This window comes from Aotus nancymaae, unplaced genomic scaffold (assembly GCF_030222135.1).
Source record: "Aotus nancymaae isolate 86718 unplaced genomic scaffold, 86718_ANA_hifiasm-v0.15.2.pri h1tg000067l, whole genome shotgun sequence".
Lineage (NCBI taxonomy): Eukaryota > Metazoa > Chordata > Mammalia > Primates > Aotidae > Aotus > Aotus nancymaae.
This window is the reverse complement of record NW_026988482.1, coordinates 37,364,143-37,382,202: the sequence shown is the minus strand read 5'-3', so window position 1 is coordinate 37,382,202 and position 18,060 is coordinate 37,364,143. Positions and strand designations below refer to the sequence as shown.

At 40.2% G+C, this 18,060-nt stretch overlaps 1 protein-coding gene across 16 annotated transcripts in view; it reads left to right on the top strand.

The window, feature by feature from the left end:
- Positions 1 to 6,678: 6,678 nt before the first annotated feature.
- The window catches only part of CADPS (calcium dependent secretion activator), a 472,594-nt gene continuing 461,212 nt past the window's right edge, over positions 6,679 to 18,060 (top strand). For 7 of the 16 annotated variants that reach the window (XM_064367300.1, XM_064367301.1, XM_064367296.1 and 4 more), the window contains exon 1: positions 6,957 to 7,511. In XM_064367300.1, the coding sequence (XP_064223370.1) occupies positions 7,071 to 7,511 (441 nt within the window). In that variant the 5' untranslated portion in view covers positions 6,957 to 7,070. Of the gene's footprint in view, positions 7,512 to 18,060 lie in introns of all 16 variants that reach the window. The other 9 variants (XM_064367297.1, XM_064367289.1, XM_064367288.1 and 6 more) reach the window with 3 other exon arrangements.

Here is an 18,060-nt window from a genome sequence, read left to right as displayed (position 1 = left end):
TTATGCTGGTACTTTCTAAAAAATGTAAAAGTAGTCTAGGATATCAGAATGGGTAAAGAAGAAGGTGTTAAATCTATCCTGAAAGAACACATCACCCACTTCCTCTAAGACCTGTGTTGCAGCCCTGGTGTTGACTCTTATAGCCTACTGAATGTTGTAAGTCCTAGGTAGCCTCCCTTTTAAGGGGCAAAAGGTTTCTCACTGACCTTAGTAAATGCAGCCCCTCTCCTTTCCAAAAACTAAGAGTGAGCCTTGTTATCTGAAATAAAAGGTAGTTATCAACAGTATCACCATCTCCACTGGCATTTATCAGAGTTACTATGTGCCACACTTGTTCTAAGCACATGCATGCATTAGCTTATGATCTCCTTCAAAGATATTGTCAAGCACTTTGGGAGTGCCAAAATTCCAAATAAATATAATTAATGAGAAACCCACTCTTCCTTGTTTGCAGAATAATCAGAAGTCCAGGAAGCTAAGCCACTTAGTGAAAAGCAGCAGCTTTGGTTTGATGATTTTTTTTTTTTTTTGAGATTGGGTTTCACTCTGTCACACAGGCTGGAGGTTCACTGCAGCCTCCACCTCCTCGGCTCAAACAGTCCTCCCACCCCACCCTCCCAAGTAGTAGGGCTATGGGCACACACCACCATTTCCCATGATAGAGTTCAGAACATGTTGCCCCAGAATATGGCACCTTGGCTTTTGAGAAAACAGCAGAAGCAGGAAGGTCACTTTCACCTTCCCACACCCTTTTTCCCTAAAGCAAGCCATAAAACCTGGAAATAATCCTTTGAACTTCCTTTAAGGCAGGTTGTAAGATCCTCGTGTGAAAGGATCCATCCTGTATTCATAGGAAATGGATGTCCTTATCTTTGAAGATGCAGTGAAATAGGGAAGAATATGAACAAACAGGCTTTCCTAAGTTGTTCTTAGTTTACTACCATTTGATCATACTCTCTTGTTATACTTCTCTATGACTGTCCACTCTTCATCAGAACTAAGCACGAAAAAATACAGGTTTCCCTGTTTCTTTGGGCCCTCATGTCTGTCTTTTTTTTTCTTTTTTGAGACAGAGCCTTGCTCTGTTGCTTAGGCTGGAGTGCAGTGGTACCATCTCTGCTCACTGCAACCTCTACCTCCCAGGTTCAAGTGATTCTCCTGTCTCAGCCTCCCAAGTAGCTGGGATTACAGGCATGCACCACCACACCTGGATAATTTTTGCATTTTTGGTAGAGACAGGGTTTTACTATGTTGGCCAGGCTGGTCTCGAACTCCTGGCCTCAGATTATCCACCTGCCTTGGCTTCCCAAAGTGCTGGGATTACAGGCATGAGCCACTGCACCCGGCCTGGGTCCTCATTTCTCAAGTCTCCTGTGTCATGTGAAATTTCTATTAAATAAATGTGTATGCTTTCCTCTTGTTAATCTTTTATTAGAGGGCCCTCAGCCATGAACCTAGTGATAGGTGAGGGAAAAAGAAATATTTTCCTCCCATACAAAAGCAAACTCCTGATTCTCTGTCAGCCTGTTTTCCTACCCTCTTCTATCTCTTCCTCAAGAAGAGGGAATATGAATCAGATTTATTAGGTGACATGTGCCAGTTGAGGCATGTTTGCTAGTGGGTAAGTCTCTATGCATTAAGGAAGTGTGTCACCCATGCTTATCTGTCTTGTTCTGTGTGACAGGTGTAAGTGGATTCAAGACCTGCAACTTGGGGCAGACCCTTCAATCTCTCTCTTTTTGCAGGCACTGCCTTACTGAACTAATTGTTATTTCCCTTTCCTGTACCTTGTAACTGAGCGGAGGATGGTAAAACATGAATATTTGAATTCTGGCTGATGAAGGTAGAGTTCTGCTTAGAGATAAAGCCAAAAATACGTGACTCACCTTAGAATTATCAGAGTTCTCTGTTGGGGAAGTTTTGAGCCCTGTCCCAGTTATCATAATGCCATTATGATTTTTATATGCAATTTTCTTTGTATATCTCTCTCAAGACCCACATGGGATAAGAGACAATAAAAGAATAGGATTGGTACACTCATAACTGCCTGGTTGGAATATATGAAACTTTATCATAATGTGACTCCAAGTTCTTTTAGAAGTCCCTTGCTTCTCATGGTAAATCATTAGGTACAACTTCTGAGTGAAAAATAACAGCATGTCAGCATCTCCACAAATATTATTTTGGAAAAGACTGGGACAGAAAGCTCTTACTCATGAAGCCTCTCAATCTTCTTTTCTTATTTACTTTCTTCCTCCAAAAGATTACTGGGTAAGAACCCTATGTTTTAGGACAGCCTAAATTAAGGAAACCTCCATTTCAGTTGTTTAAAACTGAAAATAAACTTATTATTATGACAATACTCTGATTTTAGTTATTCCTGTTCACAATCTGAAGAAAGCCTCCAGTCTAAAGCCATTGTAGTTTGTGAAAACAGCTAACTATAACCCAGACAATCAACTTAGAAAACCCTTTTGAGAATGTGAAGATGTAATGTTAGCATTTACCAAGGCAAACCTAATTGGAGAGTTAGGCTACTTAAACAAATTATCTACCTAATATTTTATGATGTGGAAACAGCTACTAGGGTACTTTTTTCCCCTTTTATTTGCTGGTATGTCACTGTATTTCAGAGTAAATGCAAAATGATTAAACCCTCCATCTTGTCCATGTAAATACCAGCATAAACTGCATTTCAATCCATACCACATCAAGCTCCCACTTCTATTAAAAGAAATTGTGTACACAAGAAATATGATTAGCCTTGTGAATAGTCGGCTTTCAGAATTTGACTTAAATATTTATTGTAAAATATGTTGTTCCACTTTTCTTTTTCATCTTAAGTAATGAGAATGGCTTTCCAAGACCAATTCTTGCAAGTAATATTATTTATCATTCCAAAACATGTTTTGCTGCCTAGAGTGGAAGATATTTTGGTGTGGCTTTTTATTATTTTTAGCCTTATGATGATCCTTTAATTTCATCCTAATCCACTTCATTTTACTTTACTAAAAATCATCTTATGATACAGAGTAATGATGAAAAGTAGGTTTCGCAAACAAAATAGACCATTTATAAGTCCCTGACAATACTATCTAAAATTAGACAGGGGTCAAGTAAATAAATAAACAACTCTTCTGTTTTTCAGGATCTACTTCTGGATTAATTTTTATGTTTTCTTTTCTTCTAATTATTTGTGTCCAATTTCTTGTCATCTCATTTATGGCACATCCTTCTCTGATCACTTAAAAAAATTTAAAGCTAAGAGTGGTTAAAAAATGCTTTTTATATATTATCTATTTTTTTTTGTCATTCCAGGGAAATGAGTACTATTATCCCCTGTTTTACAGATGAAGATACTGAGTGTGAGTCATTACATCATTTGTTCAGGAGAGTTCTGCTATTAAGTGTTAGAGGCAGAACTGCCTGGGTTGACAGCCCAAGCATTTAACTTGACCTAAGTCACACTATAAGATCAAAATAATCCATTTTTGGAGCTTGCAAGCTATTCTTATAATTTAAACAAAATTTAATATTGACGAGATTATTACATCTAGATAATATGAAGTTTACTGAGATTTTTAAAAGTTTTAACTTAGCTAAACTATCTTCTAGTAACAAACCCACAGAAACATCAAAATGGGCATTAAATTCAGTTACATTTTATTGAAATGTGTTTTATGTGTGACATAAAGAAGAGATTGGTTTTCACTAAACTATCAATTGCCAGTGAGTCAGATATTTCCTCATACTTGTGGCCTTTGACACATCAAGGCAAACACTTGATAAAAGAATGGAGATCATCTAGGTTTAGATTAGAAAATCCTGGCTTAGTGTCTCAGTGATTTCCATTTTCTGCAGACTTTGCTTTTGGGGGTAGGATTATAAAATTCAATGTTATAACTTCTACTTTCATGATATCGTCTCCAGAGAGTTGATTAAAATTTATTCCATCACCTTGAGATTATCTAAGTTTTCTACAAGGCAGAACTGGGTGTGGGACAAACATGCAAGCATGTAAAATAGCTTAAAGACATACATTCTTAGATGTATCAGAATCTATGGTGAAATTGTATTCTTTAAGAACACAAATAGTTACAAGAGGTAGACAAAAGTTAAGAGTCTTTGCATGTGTTCTGTGGTCATTTTTTCCCTTTTTTATCAAAATGTATGTTTAGGGAAGTCACAACTCCTACTTCAGTTGCCTCAAAAATTCTGGTTGGCATATCTTATCTTCAACACTAACAAATAGTTACAATATCTCCAAGGACACTGAGTTGACTTTCAGCTAAGGTAAGAGATGTCTCCAAAAGGGTGTATACTTTGAAAGACAGCAATGCTCACCATTTGAAAAAATATATATGGAAGTATTTCTGGTAAAATCTATTTAAGCCTCTTTGATTGAATTATCTTGGGGGGGATTGAGAAGATCGTTAGATTTATCTAAGCAATATTATGTTTAATACCCAAATCATAGGTTTATATAATTTACAAAAGATGGATATTAAGTTTCTATATTAATGTCTATACCTGGAAAAAAACACACATTATCCCAAAGGAATCTGTAAAAATACCAAACCAAACCAAACTTTCTTACAGCAATAGTGAAATTCCAGGTGTTTTAGTAGAGGGAATTCATAGTCACTTTGCCACCAATGTCTGATGTGATAGTATTTAAATGCCTAAAGAGGCCTCAGAACAAATATTTAATCTGTAAATGACCCGTGTCTGGCCTTCAACAGCAGCTCCTTCCCAAATCATCACATGCTCCATAATTTGTGTCCTAAACATAGTCCCTTTATTTTCCCAAATGGATTATACGTTCAGCTTTTTCTTTCCTCCTCCTGTCACCTACCCATACCCTATTTCCATAACACTTTTTAACCTTACTTGATATCTTGCCCTATCACTAAGGCATTGCAAACTACTTTTTTCACTTTCGATACCTTCTCATTTCACAACCCATGTATATGGTTTCTTCCTTTAAGATTTTATTATATTCTTTGAGAAATATATGATTCCCTTCACTTCAAGTTGCTTCATTCACGCAAACTTTTTGCAGTTTACTGACCTGGATTTGTTGATATGTTGCCTCAAAGTAAGTGCTGTCAATCTTTTTCACATGTTCATGTTGTAGCTCCCAAAGGAGATTATAGACTCTTTAAGAGAATGTCTTCTAAAAATTCTGTCTACCTCAAGCACCTAGAACAATGTGTTACTTCATTAAAGCATGCTAGATAAAGGTTGTTGATTGGCTTACTATATTTTCTGTTCCAGGAACACCAATACCACATGATTTAAATATCTTTTACTTCCTCAGAAGAATCTGAAAGTGAGGACTGCAAAACTGTCACAATCCCCCCACTGCTCAAATTTTTCTAAATTTTATATTGTGACCAAACGTGTGATGGCCACAAAAGTTGTGTCCTTGAGGTATAGTGGTGAAGTCAAATATAAGCCATCCAAGTATTTAACTTAAAAGACCAAACAAAATTGTTGGGGTTAATGTGAAACCAGTTGTTTTGAGTTCATTTTCAAGTCTCAAACAGGTCACTTTACTATCAAAGCTTACTGTAAAATCATGGTAAATTATAAAACACGTAAAGCCAAATGTGGTTTAAACTCATGCTACATTATTAAGATCGCTCCCACGAGTATCTACAGATAATTAGAGAACTAGAAAATACATAAATATAGGCGATGAAGTGGAGAGGTCTCTAGATAGCCTAAGTTCTGAAGGTGGCTGGTTTGTTTTCATCCGTCTGCGGGTCGTAGATTACATTCAGCACGCTGGCCAGCTCCCTCGTTTACTGTGTTTATTGGCCTAAGTGAAAGGAGCAAGGGGAAGGCAAGCACCATCTGCTGCTTTGTATTAATAGTTCACCTGAGAGGCAGGGGTGAAGAGAGCGCGACAGTCGACGCAGTAGATGTTGACGCCGCTGAGTTCTTAGGGTGTCTTTGTCTGATCTTGGGTTCCCCAAGCCTCCACCGAGCCAGAATGGAGGGAGTGTTAAGCACCCAGAAACCCTCTATTTCTCTGGTTAGGCTCAGCAGAAAGCATTCCCAGGTCTTGGGAACTGAAGAAGATTCATCATAGATTTCAGGGGGTGGGAGGTAGGCAAGGGCGGGGACGCTACATAAATGGTTGAGTTGCGTGGTCGAAACACCAATCCATTCAAAATTTGATTCACTTGTATTTTAATTAGAGTGGGCGCATGCGGAATAAGTTGCTGGAATCAGAGTTACACAGGTGGGACAAACACGCTACCCATCCCCCACAGCCCCCACGCCCCAGGTGTAAAGAAGACTGGGGAAAGGAGATGGACCCTTTCTTTCCCGTATAAGAGCTCATGGACTTCCTCCTCCTAAGACAGACCTCTCGATTTAGCATCTCCAAACAGCCCGCTCGGCTGGATGCTGGATTTCTCCCTCCCCCAGGAACTTTTTGTCCGCGGGAGGGAAAGTGGGGTTTAGGCAATGAGAGCCAGAGATCAAGGAAAAAAATTATCCAAGAAGGGGTTGGGGAGGAGGGTAGCAAGGCATTGGGGTCAGAAGTACTGAGGCTCTGAGGCTTTTGAGACGCTCCGCGCTCTCCCCCCTCCAGCCCTCTGCAGCAGCCCTTTACGCCGCGGACACGGGAGAGTTAAGCCAATAAACACGTAAGCGCCGCTCCCTCCCCAATCGGCAAGATGCCTCTTCGGCTCTTGGCTGCATCGACAGCTTGCAACACTCGGCATCTTTTCTGGAGGCGCCTCCTTCAGCGGCCGCAGATGGCATCCGGCTGCGGGCTCGGGGCTCGCAATTGATTCTCCCCCTTGCCTACCCACCTCGGGTCCACGGACGCACCTCTCCCTTCCCCTCCTCCCCTCGCGCTCCTGGGTCTGAGCCCAGCTCGCGACCGCCGGGCGGAGGATCAGTCGCGGCGGCCGAGGCTGAGCAGCAGCGCTCTCGCTCCCTGACCTGGGGAGAAGCGCCTACCCTAAAGAGCTGACCCCCGGCTGCCTCCAGCGCCCCCCACCTTTTGCACTCCAAGCCCGGGGCTCCAGAGACCCCGCTCCCCAGGCGCCACTATGCTGGACCCTTCGTCCAGCGAAGAAGAATCAGATGAGATTGTGGAGGAGGAGAGCGGCAAGGAGGTGCTCGGCTCGGCCGCCTCCGGCGCGCGCCTGTCTCCCAGCCGTACCAGCGAGGGCTCGGCCGGCAGCGCCGGGCTAGGGGGCGGCGGCGCCGGCGCCGGAGCCGGGGTGGGCGCAGGCGGCGGCGGGGGCAGCGGCGCGAGCAGCGGCGGCGGGGCCGGGGGGCTGCAACCTAGCAGCCGCGCTGGCGGCGGCCGGCCCTCCAGCCCCAGCCCGTCGGTGGTGAGCGAGAAGGAGAAGGAAGAGTTGGAGCGGTTGCAGAAAGAGGAGGAGGAGAGGAAGAAGAGGCTGCAGCTGTATGTGTTCGTGATGCGCTGCATCGCCTACCCCTTTAACGCCAAGCAGCCCACCGACATGGCTCGCCGGCAGCAGAAGGTAGGTGCGCCCGAGAGGCCCCGGGACCAGCACCGGGACGTCGCCAGGCGGGCGGGGCGAACAATGGGAGCTGGCGGCGCAGCTGGCGAGGGAGGAGCAGGAGAGGTGGAGACCGCGCCCTGGGGAAAGGGCTACGAGGCCCCCTCCTAGCGGCTGGGCTCGCCCAGGCCCGGCCCAACCCAGCCTGGAGCGCGCCTGGGACCTGCGAGGGCCGCGGAGCGCAGCGCCGCGTGTCCGAGCCTCCCAGCCCCGGAGCGTTGGGGAGCGAGGCAGGCAGGTCCCGCTTTGTGGCCCAAGAGGCTCGGGGAGTGACTCGCAGCCCGCGGCACCCAGAGAGGCCTTGCTCGCTTGCAGGGCTCCCAGCGCTCTCCAGCGGAGGGCGGCTGCGCTCAACTCCGGGCCCGCCCTCCTAGGCGTGCGTTCGGCGGGCGGGGGCGCCGAGGTGGAGGGAGAAAAGCGTCTCGGAGCAGCGCTCCGCTCGCCAGGGGCAGGGAGCAACCGCAGAGGCAGGCGGGAGAAAGCAAGCCCGAAAGGCGAAGCTCCCCGTGACTCTGCGAAGGGCACCCTCCTCTCTCTGCCCGGGTCAGCTGATTACCGACTAGCGTCGCCTAAGGGTCCTCGGGCACTGCTTCCTTATGGCTGGGGTTCTCTCCAATCCCCCGACCCTTCCTCACTGACCCCAGAACAGGGGCACGCCCTTTGGTCCTTCCGAACGGGTCAGCCTCTCCGCCTTCCTCTCTTTGACCCTCTTATCCTCTTCCCAAGGTGACTTCGCCGCCACCTTCTGGCTCGCCTGGGTCCTCCAAGCCCTGCCACTGCTGCCTTGATAAAGTACAGCTGCAAAAAGCTTCGCAATTATAGGCATCAAAAGCTTTTTGTGTCTGAGACTGGGGCAAGGCTGAGGCAGCCCTGGGCTGCCTTTGATGTTTAAAAAAAAAAAAAAAAAGGCGCCTATTTCTATCAGCTGTTCGTTAGCTAGAGAAAGGGATGGGGGTACCGTAAGATGAGGGGCAGTGGCAGGGAGTGGGGGCCGAAAAGAAGCAGTCAGGAACCCAGTTGGAGTGAGTTAGTAAAGAAAGTTAGCGTTCTGTTCTCTCTTTTAAATGAATTTGCAGCTCTTGAGCTGTCAGAAAAGCCAGTCAAGTCCCACAGAGCGGCATTGTGAGAAGCCAGCCCTAACCCCATCAAGATTGTGAAACTAGTGTCTTAAAATAGTGAAGTTTTCCGTTCTGCCATTTAAGACTAAATTACTAGTTGCTGTAGTAGCGTTAGGTTTTCCATATTTATCCACCCTTACCTTGAGGTAGTACAGATTTTTCTGTTTGGCTTAAATGTGTACACACACCACCCAGCACCGATGATTTATTTCAGGCATCATAAGCTTGGATATCAGTTTCATTACAAGATAAAACTCATTTCCTGGATGAGAGACAGGAGGTGGGTTACACACATCACTCCCCATCTCTATCTGTGGCTCCTTATTTTTTCAGTCCGTATTTTGGACTGCAATAGAGCAAAAGTGTCAGAGCAGCAAAAGTTTTTGTGATGTTGTTTTAAGGTTGGCTGTTGGGTCCCCAGGACCTAATATTTCACACTTCAGTTGGTATTCCTATTGTAGTTGTGTCTTCATAGCTTGGGAACTTCAACCTCCAAAATCTCTCCCAGTTATAACAACACCAGCCAAAGATATCCCATTCCTTTGACAATGAAAACTGTGACTTAAAGTTTTAGGGTGGAAGCGGGGGAATGTCTAGAGACATTTATCAAAGTCTGTCTCTAGAGCTCTGTCCTTTAAATAGATGGTTAAGTCAAGAACTAGTATGAAGAAAGAAATCCCACAGAGACACAGTTCTTCTAAACAGAACCTTCAGCCACCTTTAGAGATCATGATGAGGCCAGATTTTTCTGATCTGATTGTATGCTTTACCTGAATCCATTCAAAGCTGTGGTTTTGAGGGGCATGCTGGTTCCATTTTTTACATGTGACCTTAACATCAGAGAGACTCCAGGACAGATTGATAACACTGGCATTTGGTCAAATTATTTTTAGTTATCACAGCAAACTGTTGCTAAATACATATCCCGATGAAGCTATCTCAGGGCTGTTGGCTATACTGGGAAGCTGAATTTAAATATATATATATATATATTCTTATACAGAAAAGCTTTTTGTATAAGAATAAGAATGAAATAAAATATATTCTTACAAAAAAATAAGCTTTTTCACTGCTATATCTGTAAGTTTTTAATGCCTTTCTAGAAAAGTGTGTTTTGCTCCTTCAAGTAGAAAGCTTGGAACTCTGATTTTTAAAAAATAAGCAATCACTGAGAGTAATTAAAAGGTTTGCTTAATCACTGTGGCAAAGTTTAAAGCCAACAAATAGAGTTTATGAGCTAAAGTTAGTCTTGGAGAAAGATAAACTAGTTGTAAACTAAACATGAGTTTGCAGTAGAATAGAAAAGGATGAACTAGAAAAAGTCAGAAAAAATGTAGAGAAAGGGATAGGGTGATATAGAGGTCAGAGAGAGAACAAGGTCTATGAAAAGTAATTGCTGAATTATGGAGAAAAGACCATATTGTACAGAGTATAATGCACTGTATGAAACCAAATAGTCTATGTCACAATGCCGACTACCACTTTTTTAAGTACCTACTATGTGCAAGGCACATACATCATTTTTAGAAGAATAGACTTTATCTTTTTGAACAACTTTCAATTCACCAAAAAATTGATAAATAGTACAGAGAGTTCCTATATACTCCATATCTAATTTCCCTTCTTAATATCTTACAGTAATTTGGGACATAGGTTACAATTAACTAATATTGATACATTATTATTAACTAAAGTCTATAGTTTATTCAGATTTCATTAGTTTTTAGCCAAAGTTTTTTTTTTCTGTTCTTAAATCATTTTAAAACTCCCTAACAATGTACAAATTGCCATCATTTTTAGAAAACTGGGACTCAGAAATTTTGTAATTTGCCTAAAGCACCACATAGATGGGCGAAAGATGACAATTGAAGTGTGGGGCATTCTGATTCCAAATCCTATCTTTTTTAATATGAGATACTGGGCAGAAATATTCTAGGTGAAAAAGAGCTCTAGAATCCTAACATTTCAGATGTATTTCTTTACCCACAGTTACTTCTCTTTGAATTGAGAGAGGTCCTCCTTTCTTCCTCTGGACACCCATCAGTTATAGTCACTGTGGGCAAAGTGGACATTTAGTTATAACTTCTTAAAGAATATGAAAGAGAGGGATGAGCTGTTAGCAGGTAAATTTGAACACTAGACTGTATCAACCTTACTATGTCATTTAGTTTAAGCTGAAAGGAAAAAGATTTTCCTTTAGGTCAGAAGAACACTTCGGAAGGAACAGAGGGAGACAGTACCATCACTTGGATAATTTTGATAATCACTTTGGTAATTACTTTGGTGTCACTTTTACTGAGAAAAAGAGCATTCCAACAATCTTCCCAATTATAAGAGGGGACTTTAAGCAGACTATTTGAAAAAAAAAATTTTATCATTTAATGGTATATTATGTTACATTACTGTGAATCTAAATATAGCATGATAGTAATTACAATTGATAACCAAAACAAAAAATCTCCCCACAATGTAACAATGTAACAATCTCCCCAGAATGTAACAATGTATGTTTTAGTAGAGCAGGTTTTTGCTTTTTCTTCTTCTTTTGTCAGAATGATAGAGTGAATACCTAGAAGTTGGCATGACAAAGCTATACCATATGTTTCTAAATTATGTAGTAATGGTGATGGGTGGCTACCTTGTGTGAACTAGCTACTTATAGTGAGGGAATGTAAAAGAAGGCACTGTTAGCAATTCATGTAATATTTAGATTGACATGACCATGTTTTAAATGAGGTAGGAATTTTTCAAATAGTCTAAAATGAGTATTGTGTGTACATACATAGGTATGCGTACATGTGTGTCTGTGTGTGTATCTGTGTATGATGGGGGAAAAGGGTAATCCTTAAAACTGTCTGTTCTACAGCACTCCTATTTCATTCAAGAGGACAAATGTCTTGTAAGGTCAAGCTACTCATTTCTGTATGATTCAGCTTATATCTTCCCATGAAATTCTGGCTAATGTTGAGTCATAGCCATAGAAATTCTTTCTTTATTCATTTACTTGGCTTTATTTGGGCAAGACTCAAAAGCATTACCTTTCATAAAAATCAAGATCTAGTGCTGGCCAAATATGTGTGTGTGAAAGAGAGTGCAAGTATGTGTGTGTTTTGAATCAATAATAAAGTCATCTATACAGATATATTTTGAGGCACTTGGTTTGTTCTATTCAAAATTCTTAAGGTTTGCTTTGTTAATCAGACATAAGATTTGCATTCTAAAAAAAAAAATTACCTTTTGGGAAAACAAAGTGACTGTTAAACCAAGTTTTCTTCAAACAGAATTGTGTTTCTCTTCATCAGGGGAAGAACTGAATTATTTAAATGGGCTTTTTGGCATTCCCCCTCCCCATTTTCCTTGGTGCAGTGGGAAGCCACTGTTAATGCTCCGATAGCAGCAGAGACTTTCTGAAGATGCAGAATACCGTAATGAGAGGTTCTTGCCTCATTACACACATGGAATAGGCTTATGATTCCCTAAAACAGGACTGAAGGACAAAGGAAATTAAATGTTTCATTCCTAAAGAATTGCACTGAGTAAAACGGTAAAACTCAAATGATTAGGGATCTTCCCACTGCAAAAGCAAATTCAATACACAATCATAAGCTATCATATTGAAATATAACCAGTATTTGTGACTTGGGGCCAGGTGTCTATAAAACTTAAGCAGAAATGATGAGAGTTCTAACTTAGAACTAACTTCTAAATAAATGACCAGTTACTCGTTGCACTAAGCTCTCGCCTAGGCTCAACGGCAGAGGCAAAAGATACCTGTGAGGTATGGTTCCTGAATCGGGGGAGCTTATTTCTAGTTTGGAAGATAGCATATGTGTATGTCAAATAAGCTGAATAAGAAAGTTTTAGTTGTAAGATGCTGATTAGAAGTACTAAATTGGGCAAGGGAGAAAGAATGAGAGAAGAGTGCATGCACACAGAGGATTGGATATAATAGTAGAGAAAATCTTCATGGAGAAAATAGACTAGGGTCAGGTCTTTAAAAATTAGTTTCATTTGAGTAAACATAGGAATAACAGGTATTCCGGTCTGGAGAAGAACATGAGGTAGCAGAAATGTGGAAAAGAGTCACTGTTAGACGCTCCTAGTCATATTCTGTTGGTTCTAAGTGACAGAAACCCAGTATGAGTGGCTAAATAAAAAAAGAAAGGAAGAGGGTGAGTAACTTACTAGTGCATGTAAGTGAAGAGACTGGTACAGAAGTGACTGCAGGAATGGCTAGATCTAGGAGCCTAAATGATGAAAAAAGCTCGATGATGAAGGAAAGGATATACATATTTAGCGTCCCTAATCCAAAAATATAAAATCTAAAATGCTCCCAAATCAAACTTTTTGACCACGACATGATGCTCAATTGAAATGCTCACTGAAGCACTTTGGATTTCAGATTTTTGGATTAGGGATGCTCAACCAGTATGATGCAAATATTCTAAAATCCTTTAAAAGTCCAAAATCCAAAACACTTCTGCTCCCAAGCATTGAGGATAAGGGATACTCAACCTGTATTTTGAAACCTGTGTTTTAGCTCAAACCCTACCACCAATGAATCACCGATTGTAGGCAAGTCTCTGGGATGATTTCTTAATCTTTCATGTGGAGAGGGGGATGGAGAAGCTCCAGGTAATTTCTGATGTCCTCTCCAGATATAGGAGTTGATAGTTCTTTCTGGACAATAAGATTACTTCTTACCAAGACTTATATATTCATTCAAACTTGTGTTTGTTATGTTTTTCATTACAAAATAAGACAGTGTCTTCAAAGAATCCAAGATGGTTAGAAATGAAGTTAGACTTCATCCAACTGTCTAAATCTTCACATAAGGTGAAATTTCAAAAGGTTGTAGACTGCAGACTACATGAAAGATTGTAAACCATGGACTAGGGGCTGAAACTGATCCATAAATGTATTTTGTCTACAAAGCACTTTTCAAATTTTGAATTAGTTCTCAACATTTAAAACTATCAAAATATTTCACATAAAAATCTGGATTTCTGGCTTCTCTTACAAGTGGAAGATATGACAGCACTGAGCCTGAGTTTTTATGGATTTGCAAAAAGCAATGAAAATAAGACAACCCAACCATCATTTAAATAATACAATGTTAATCACTTTTAACTAAATTGTACCAAGATACCCATCCACCATATAAATCTGGATGGTAGAATACCAGCTATCTGATTCTTGCCAACACCATCTCTTCTTACGATTGCTTAACAAATATCAGTGGTCTGACCCTGGCCCCTGTAAAGCACCTAAAGGAAGGATCTGAAATTTGGAACTCTGTGTTCCCTGTCCCTGGCAACTATAGTAGTTTCCTTGTTAGTATTAGATTTATAGTTTTTGCCAAATTGGAGGGCCAATGATCAGAATTACTACTTTTTCATTTGTCTGTCTAAGCATATGACATGGCTACTTTTCTGTTTTTAATAGATGAGGAAAGGAGGGATGCATTGGCTCAGTGCATTCAGTTGATGCATTGAGTCTAGCTCTTGCTATTGATAAATTGATGGACAGTGAAGGACAGTCATTAAGAGTATAGACTCTGAACTTAGAATGCCTGGATTTGCTTTCGTGCTGTACCCCTAACTGGGTCTGTGATCTTAGACAATTAACCTCTCTGAGGCTCAGTTTACTCATGAATGAAATGGGAATTGCAGTGGTACCTTAATTATTGGGTTCTTGTGAAAATCAATTGAGATAATATAGTAAAGCTGTTAGAACAATATCTGGAATGTGTTAAGGGCAATACAAGTGTTAGCTCTTGTTATTGCTAAGTTGATATGTACGTTTTTATCTGAAAGGATTGAGCAAGTTAATATACATGAAGTACTGGCCATCACAAGCCTTATATTCATTTTTGCTATTATGATTATCATCATGAAACAGTATGGAGGAGTTTGATGACCTAAAATGCAAGAATACCAGAAGGCAGGTGGTTATGATTAGAGTATCGCCTGTAGACCAGATGGGGTCCAGGGTATGACACATCTCTGTTCTTCCAGTTTTGTTGAGACATTTCACTTGCATTTCTTTGAACAAAAGACAGAGACCCATTTATCTGGCTTAAAAAACTCACTTTGAACAAAAGCATCATGGATCGAATACCTAGGTGATATTTTAAATGGCTAATGCCAAGCACAGGAACACGGGAAGATTTGCCATATGCTTATCAGAAGACTCAGATAAAGGGGTCTTGGGTCACTCAATTGGTAAATGATGGTATCCTCAGAGTTCCTTATTTTCTTCATAGCCACTATGAGGAAAGCCACTATGCTTGCTATCTTTGAACAGGTTACCTGCCTTTTTCAAATCCTAATATTTTTGTCCTCCATCCAAATAGCTCTTTTAAAAATGTTTGTTTATACTAATGATATTAACTATTACCATTAAAACTGAACTCATAAAATGATTTTATGTTTGTGTAGAGAGTAAATTCTAAGCATATATACATATATATAATACGTTCAAAACTTTATATATCTAGCTAGAGTAAGACTTGCATAAATAGGTAATATGCAGTAGAGTATAGAGGCTAAGACCTCCAACTCTGTAGACCATCAGTCCCTGGTTCACATTCCTGGTCATCTTTGTGACATGATGACTTTGTGAGCCTAGGGACATTATCCATGTCTTTACTTCCTAGTTTCCTGATCTATAAAATGGGGGAAAATAATATCAAGCATTATAAGAGAAAAAACATGTAAGTTGTTTAAAATCTTTATTATGGGATACATGGGCAAATATTATCAGTAACCATAAAAATAATATTCTTGCATTTTAGTTCACCAAACTTCTCCATATTATTTCAGACTATAATACCTTTGCTTATACTGTAATTGCAAAATGTCTTTTTCACCTTTCTTCACATGATTCACTCTTGTTCATCCTTTAATTATTATAACTCAAGTGTTATCTCCTTTAGGAAACCTCACTCAAAGCTTTGTAGTAAGCTAGGTACTGCCATAACTCCTTAGTCAGTCTCCCCTTTTACCTCTTATAGTTTATATTTAAATTACCCTTTTCAACTATGCCTATCACTAACTAGACTGTAAGATTCCCCTCTCCCAAAACAGTATCTGACATGTGGTAGGTGTTCAGTAAGTGTTCAACTGTTGAGCCTTCACACTGATGCTTTATTTCCTAGAGAGTTTCTAAGGAGAGGAAATAAGTCTTAAATACAGTCACCTTTATTACAGAGACTTTATGTCTCTATAATTTTTACTTTTATAAAAGCTTCTCAGAGTGAACCAATTACCAAATGGCTTCAAAATAAGTTATGTTATAGAAACTTGCTATCTATTACCTCCTAACTTTGCTTGTTAATACCAAAAAGTGATCAATTTCTAGATCCATTATAGAGAAGAGTCTTTATGAATCTCTTGCAATGGGTGAATGAATCCTAGTTGAACTTGAATCACCAGTGTGTGCTTAAGTGGTCAAACATTAAAATCAGTAGAAGCCAAAGTGAGAAGTAAGTTTTCACATTGGGTATGTGTTTTTTAGTAAGCTTCATTTGAGTTAGTGAAAATTAGGCTCTTTAAAATACTGTCAGCAACGATGTTGCCAAAGTTGTATTACAGAACCTGTAAGTTCTACATATTTAGGCATAAATAAATGTGCTAATTTTCTCTACTTTCATTCTCTTACAGGATTTTGGCATTTTCTGTTATTTTATCGTAAACTGCCTAAAGTCTTTTATTTATACCTGAATTTAAGGTATAAATAAACAATAACTATAGCGCTATCACATATTGGATATGGTAATAAGTATATGCTATGTATAAAACAGCAATAAAAAGTAGTAAAAGTGCTTCTTAGATGTGGACTTCTCTGATACATTTCACTGGTCAAAGAAAATTACTTTTGCTATGTTTTCCCTTTTATTTTAACAAGTGAGTAAAAGGTTTGAAAATAAATTGAATTATCAAGCCCTCTAGTGTTCCAATCTGCTGTCTACCATTCTAAAATTGAGAGATATGAGATAACGTATTGATGTCTTTTTGGCAGCCTATGGGAGGAAAATATCAACTCGTGGTACTTCTCAGAACTACTTTTTTGCAGTAAAAAAGTTCTGAGATACTTTGAAGTTAACTTTTTTTTTTTAATCCCTAGTGTTCCAGGAGCACATGCTAAGTTGCAACCCTCTGGGAGCAGTAACGCTTTCAAAAAGACAATGGGATTTTGGCAAACATGCCGAGTGGTCCAGAGAATCTATCATGCCACTTAAGAAAGCAAAGGGAAAACATTGAAAATTCTTGCAATAATGATGCCTTCTGTTGCCCATGTAGACAAACAGCTTTTTGGTGTGGATAGTAGGCATAGAGTTGTTTAAGCAAATGAGTTGAAATATATCCTGAACATCTACATTGGCGATTTTTCTGACAAGTATAGCAACTGTTGTCTATAAGGCAGTGTGTCATAACATACTGTGTTCAAAACATTTCTTGGGGGTTCTTCCATATTCAAGTTTTGTTTGTTATACATCATCAGACAATGTTGTTTTGAGCCACTTCTATGTATAATAAACTCACTAGATCCTTTAGAGACAGTATGTAAAGTCATTTTTGATGACCTTCCTGACCTCTAGGAACCTAGCAATCTGGTTAGGAAGTTGAGATATACCTAAGTGGACTAATGCAAGGCAGGATAGGGGGGTGTCTGAATCTTAAATATTTGTGTTTCCTAGATTTCCATCCTTGGCTCTTGTTACGGGTTTATTATGTTCCCCCTAAATTTATATGTCAAATTCCTAACTCCCACTGCCTTAGAATGTGACTTTATTTGGAAGATTAAGATGAGGTCATTAGGGTGGGCTATAATCCATTATAACTGATGTCTTTATAAAATTGGGAAATCTGGCCCCAGAGACAAGCACACACAGAGAATGCCACATGAAATGGGAAGACAGAGATTGGGGTGATGCTTCTACAGGCAAGGAACTCCAAATATTACCAGCAAATTACTAGAAGCTAGGGGAGAGGCATGGAACAAATTCTTACAGCCTCACCAGGCACCTACTCTGATGACACCTTGATCACCACCTAACCTCTTACAATATCTGTTGCTCAAGCCACCCATTTGGTGATACTTGGTTATGGCAGTTGTAACAAACACAGCCCTCTTCTGTTCATACCATCTCTCCCAGCAACTTCATCCCTAACCATGACTTTAGCTACTGACAACTCTACCCTTAAAATTTGCAAATCTTTTGTCTCCAGCATAGGCCTCTTGTCAGACTGCCAGACTTATACTTCGAGTCATTTGCATCAGTGCTGCTGAAGGTGTGGCTACAGACAGGTGCAGGTCAGTGAATGCTTTGTAAAGAATTTGGACTAGAATGTAAATCAACTCATTACTTTCTTCTGCAAGGAAAGTCT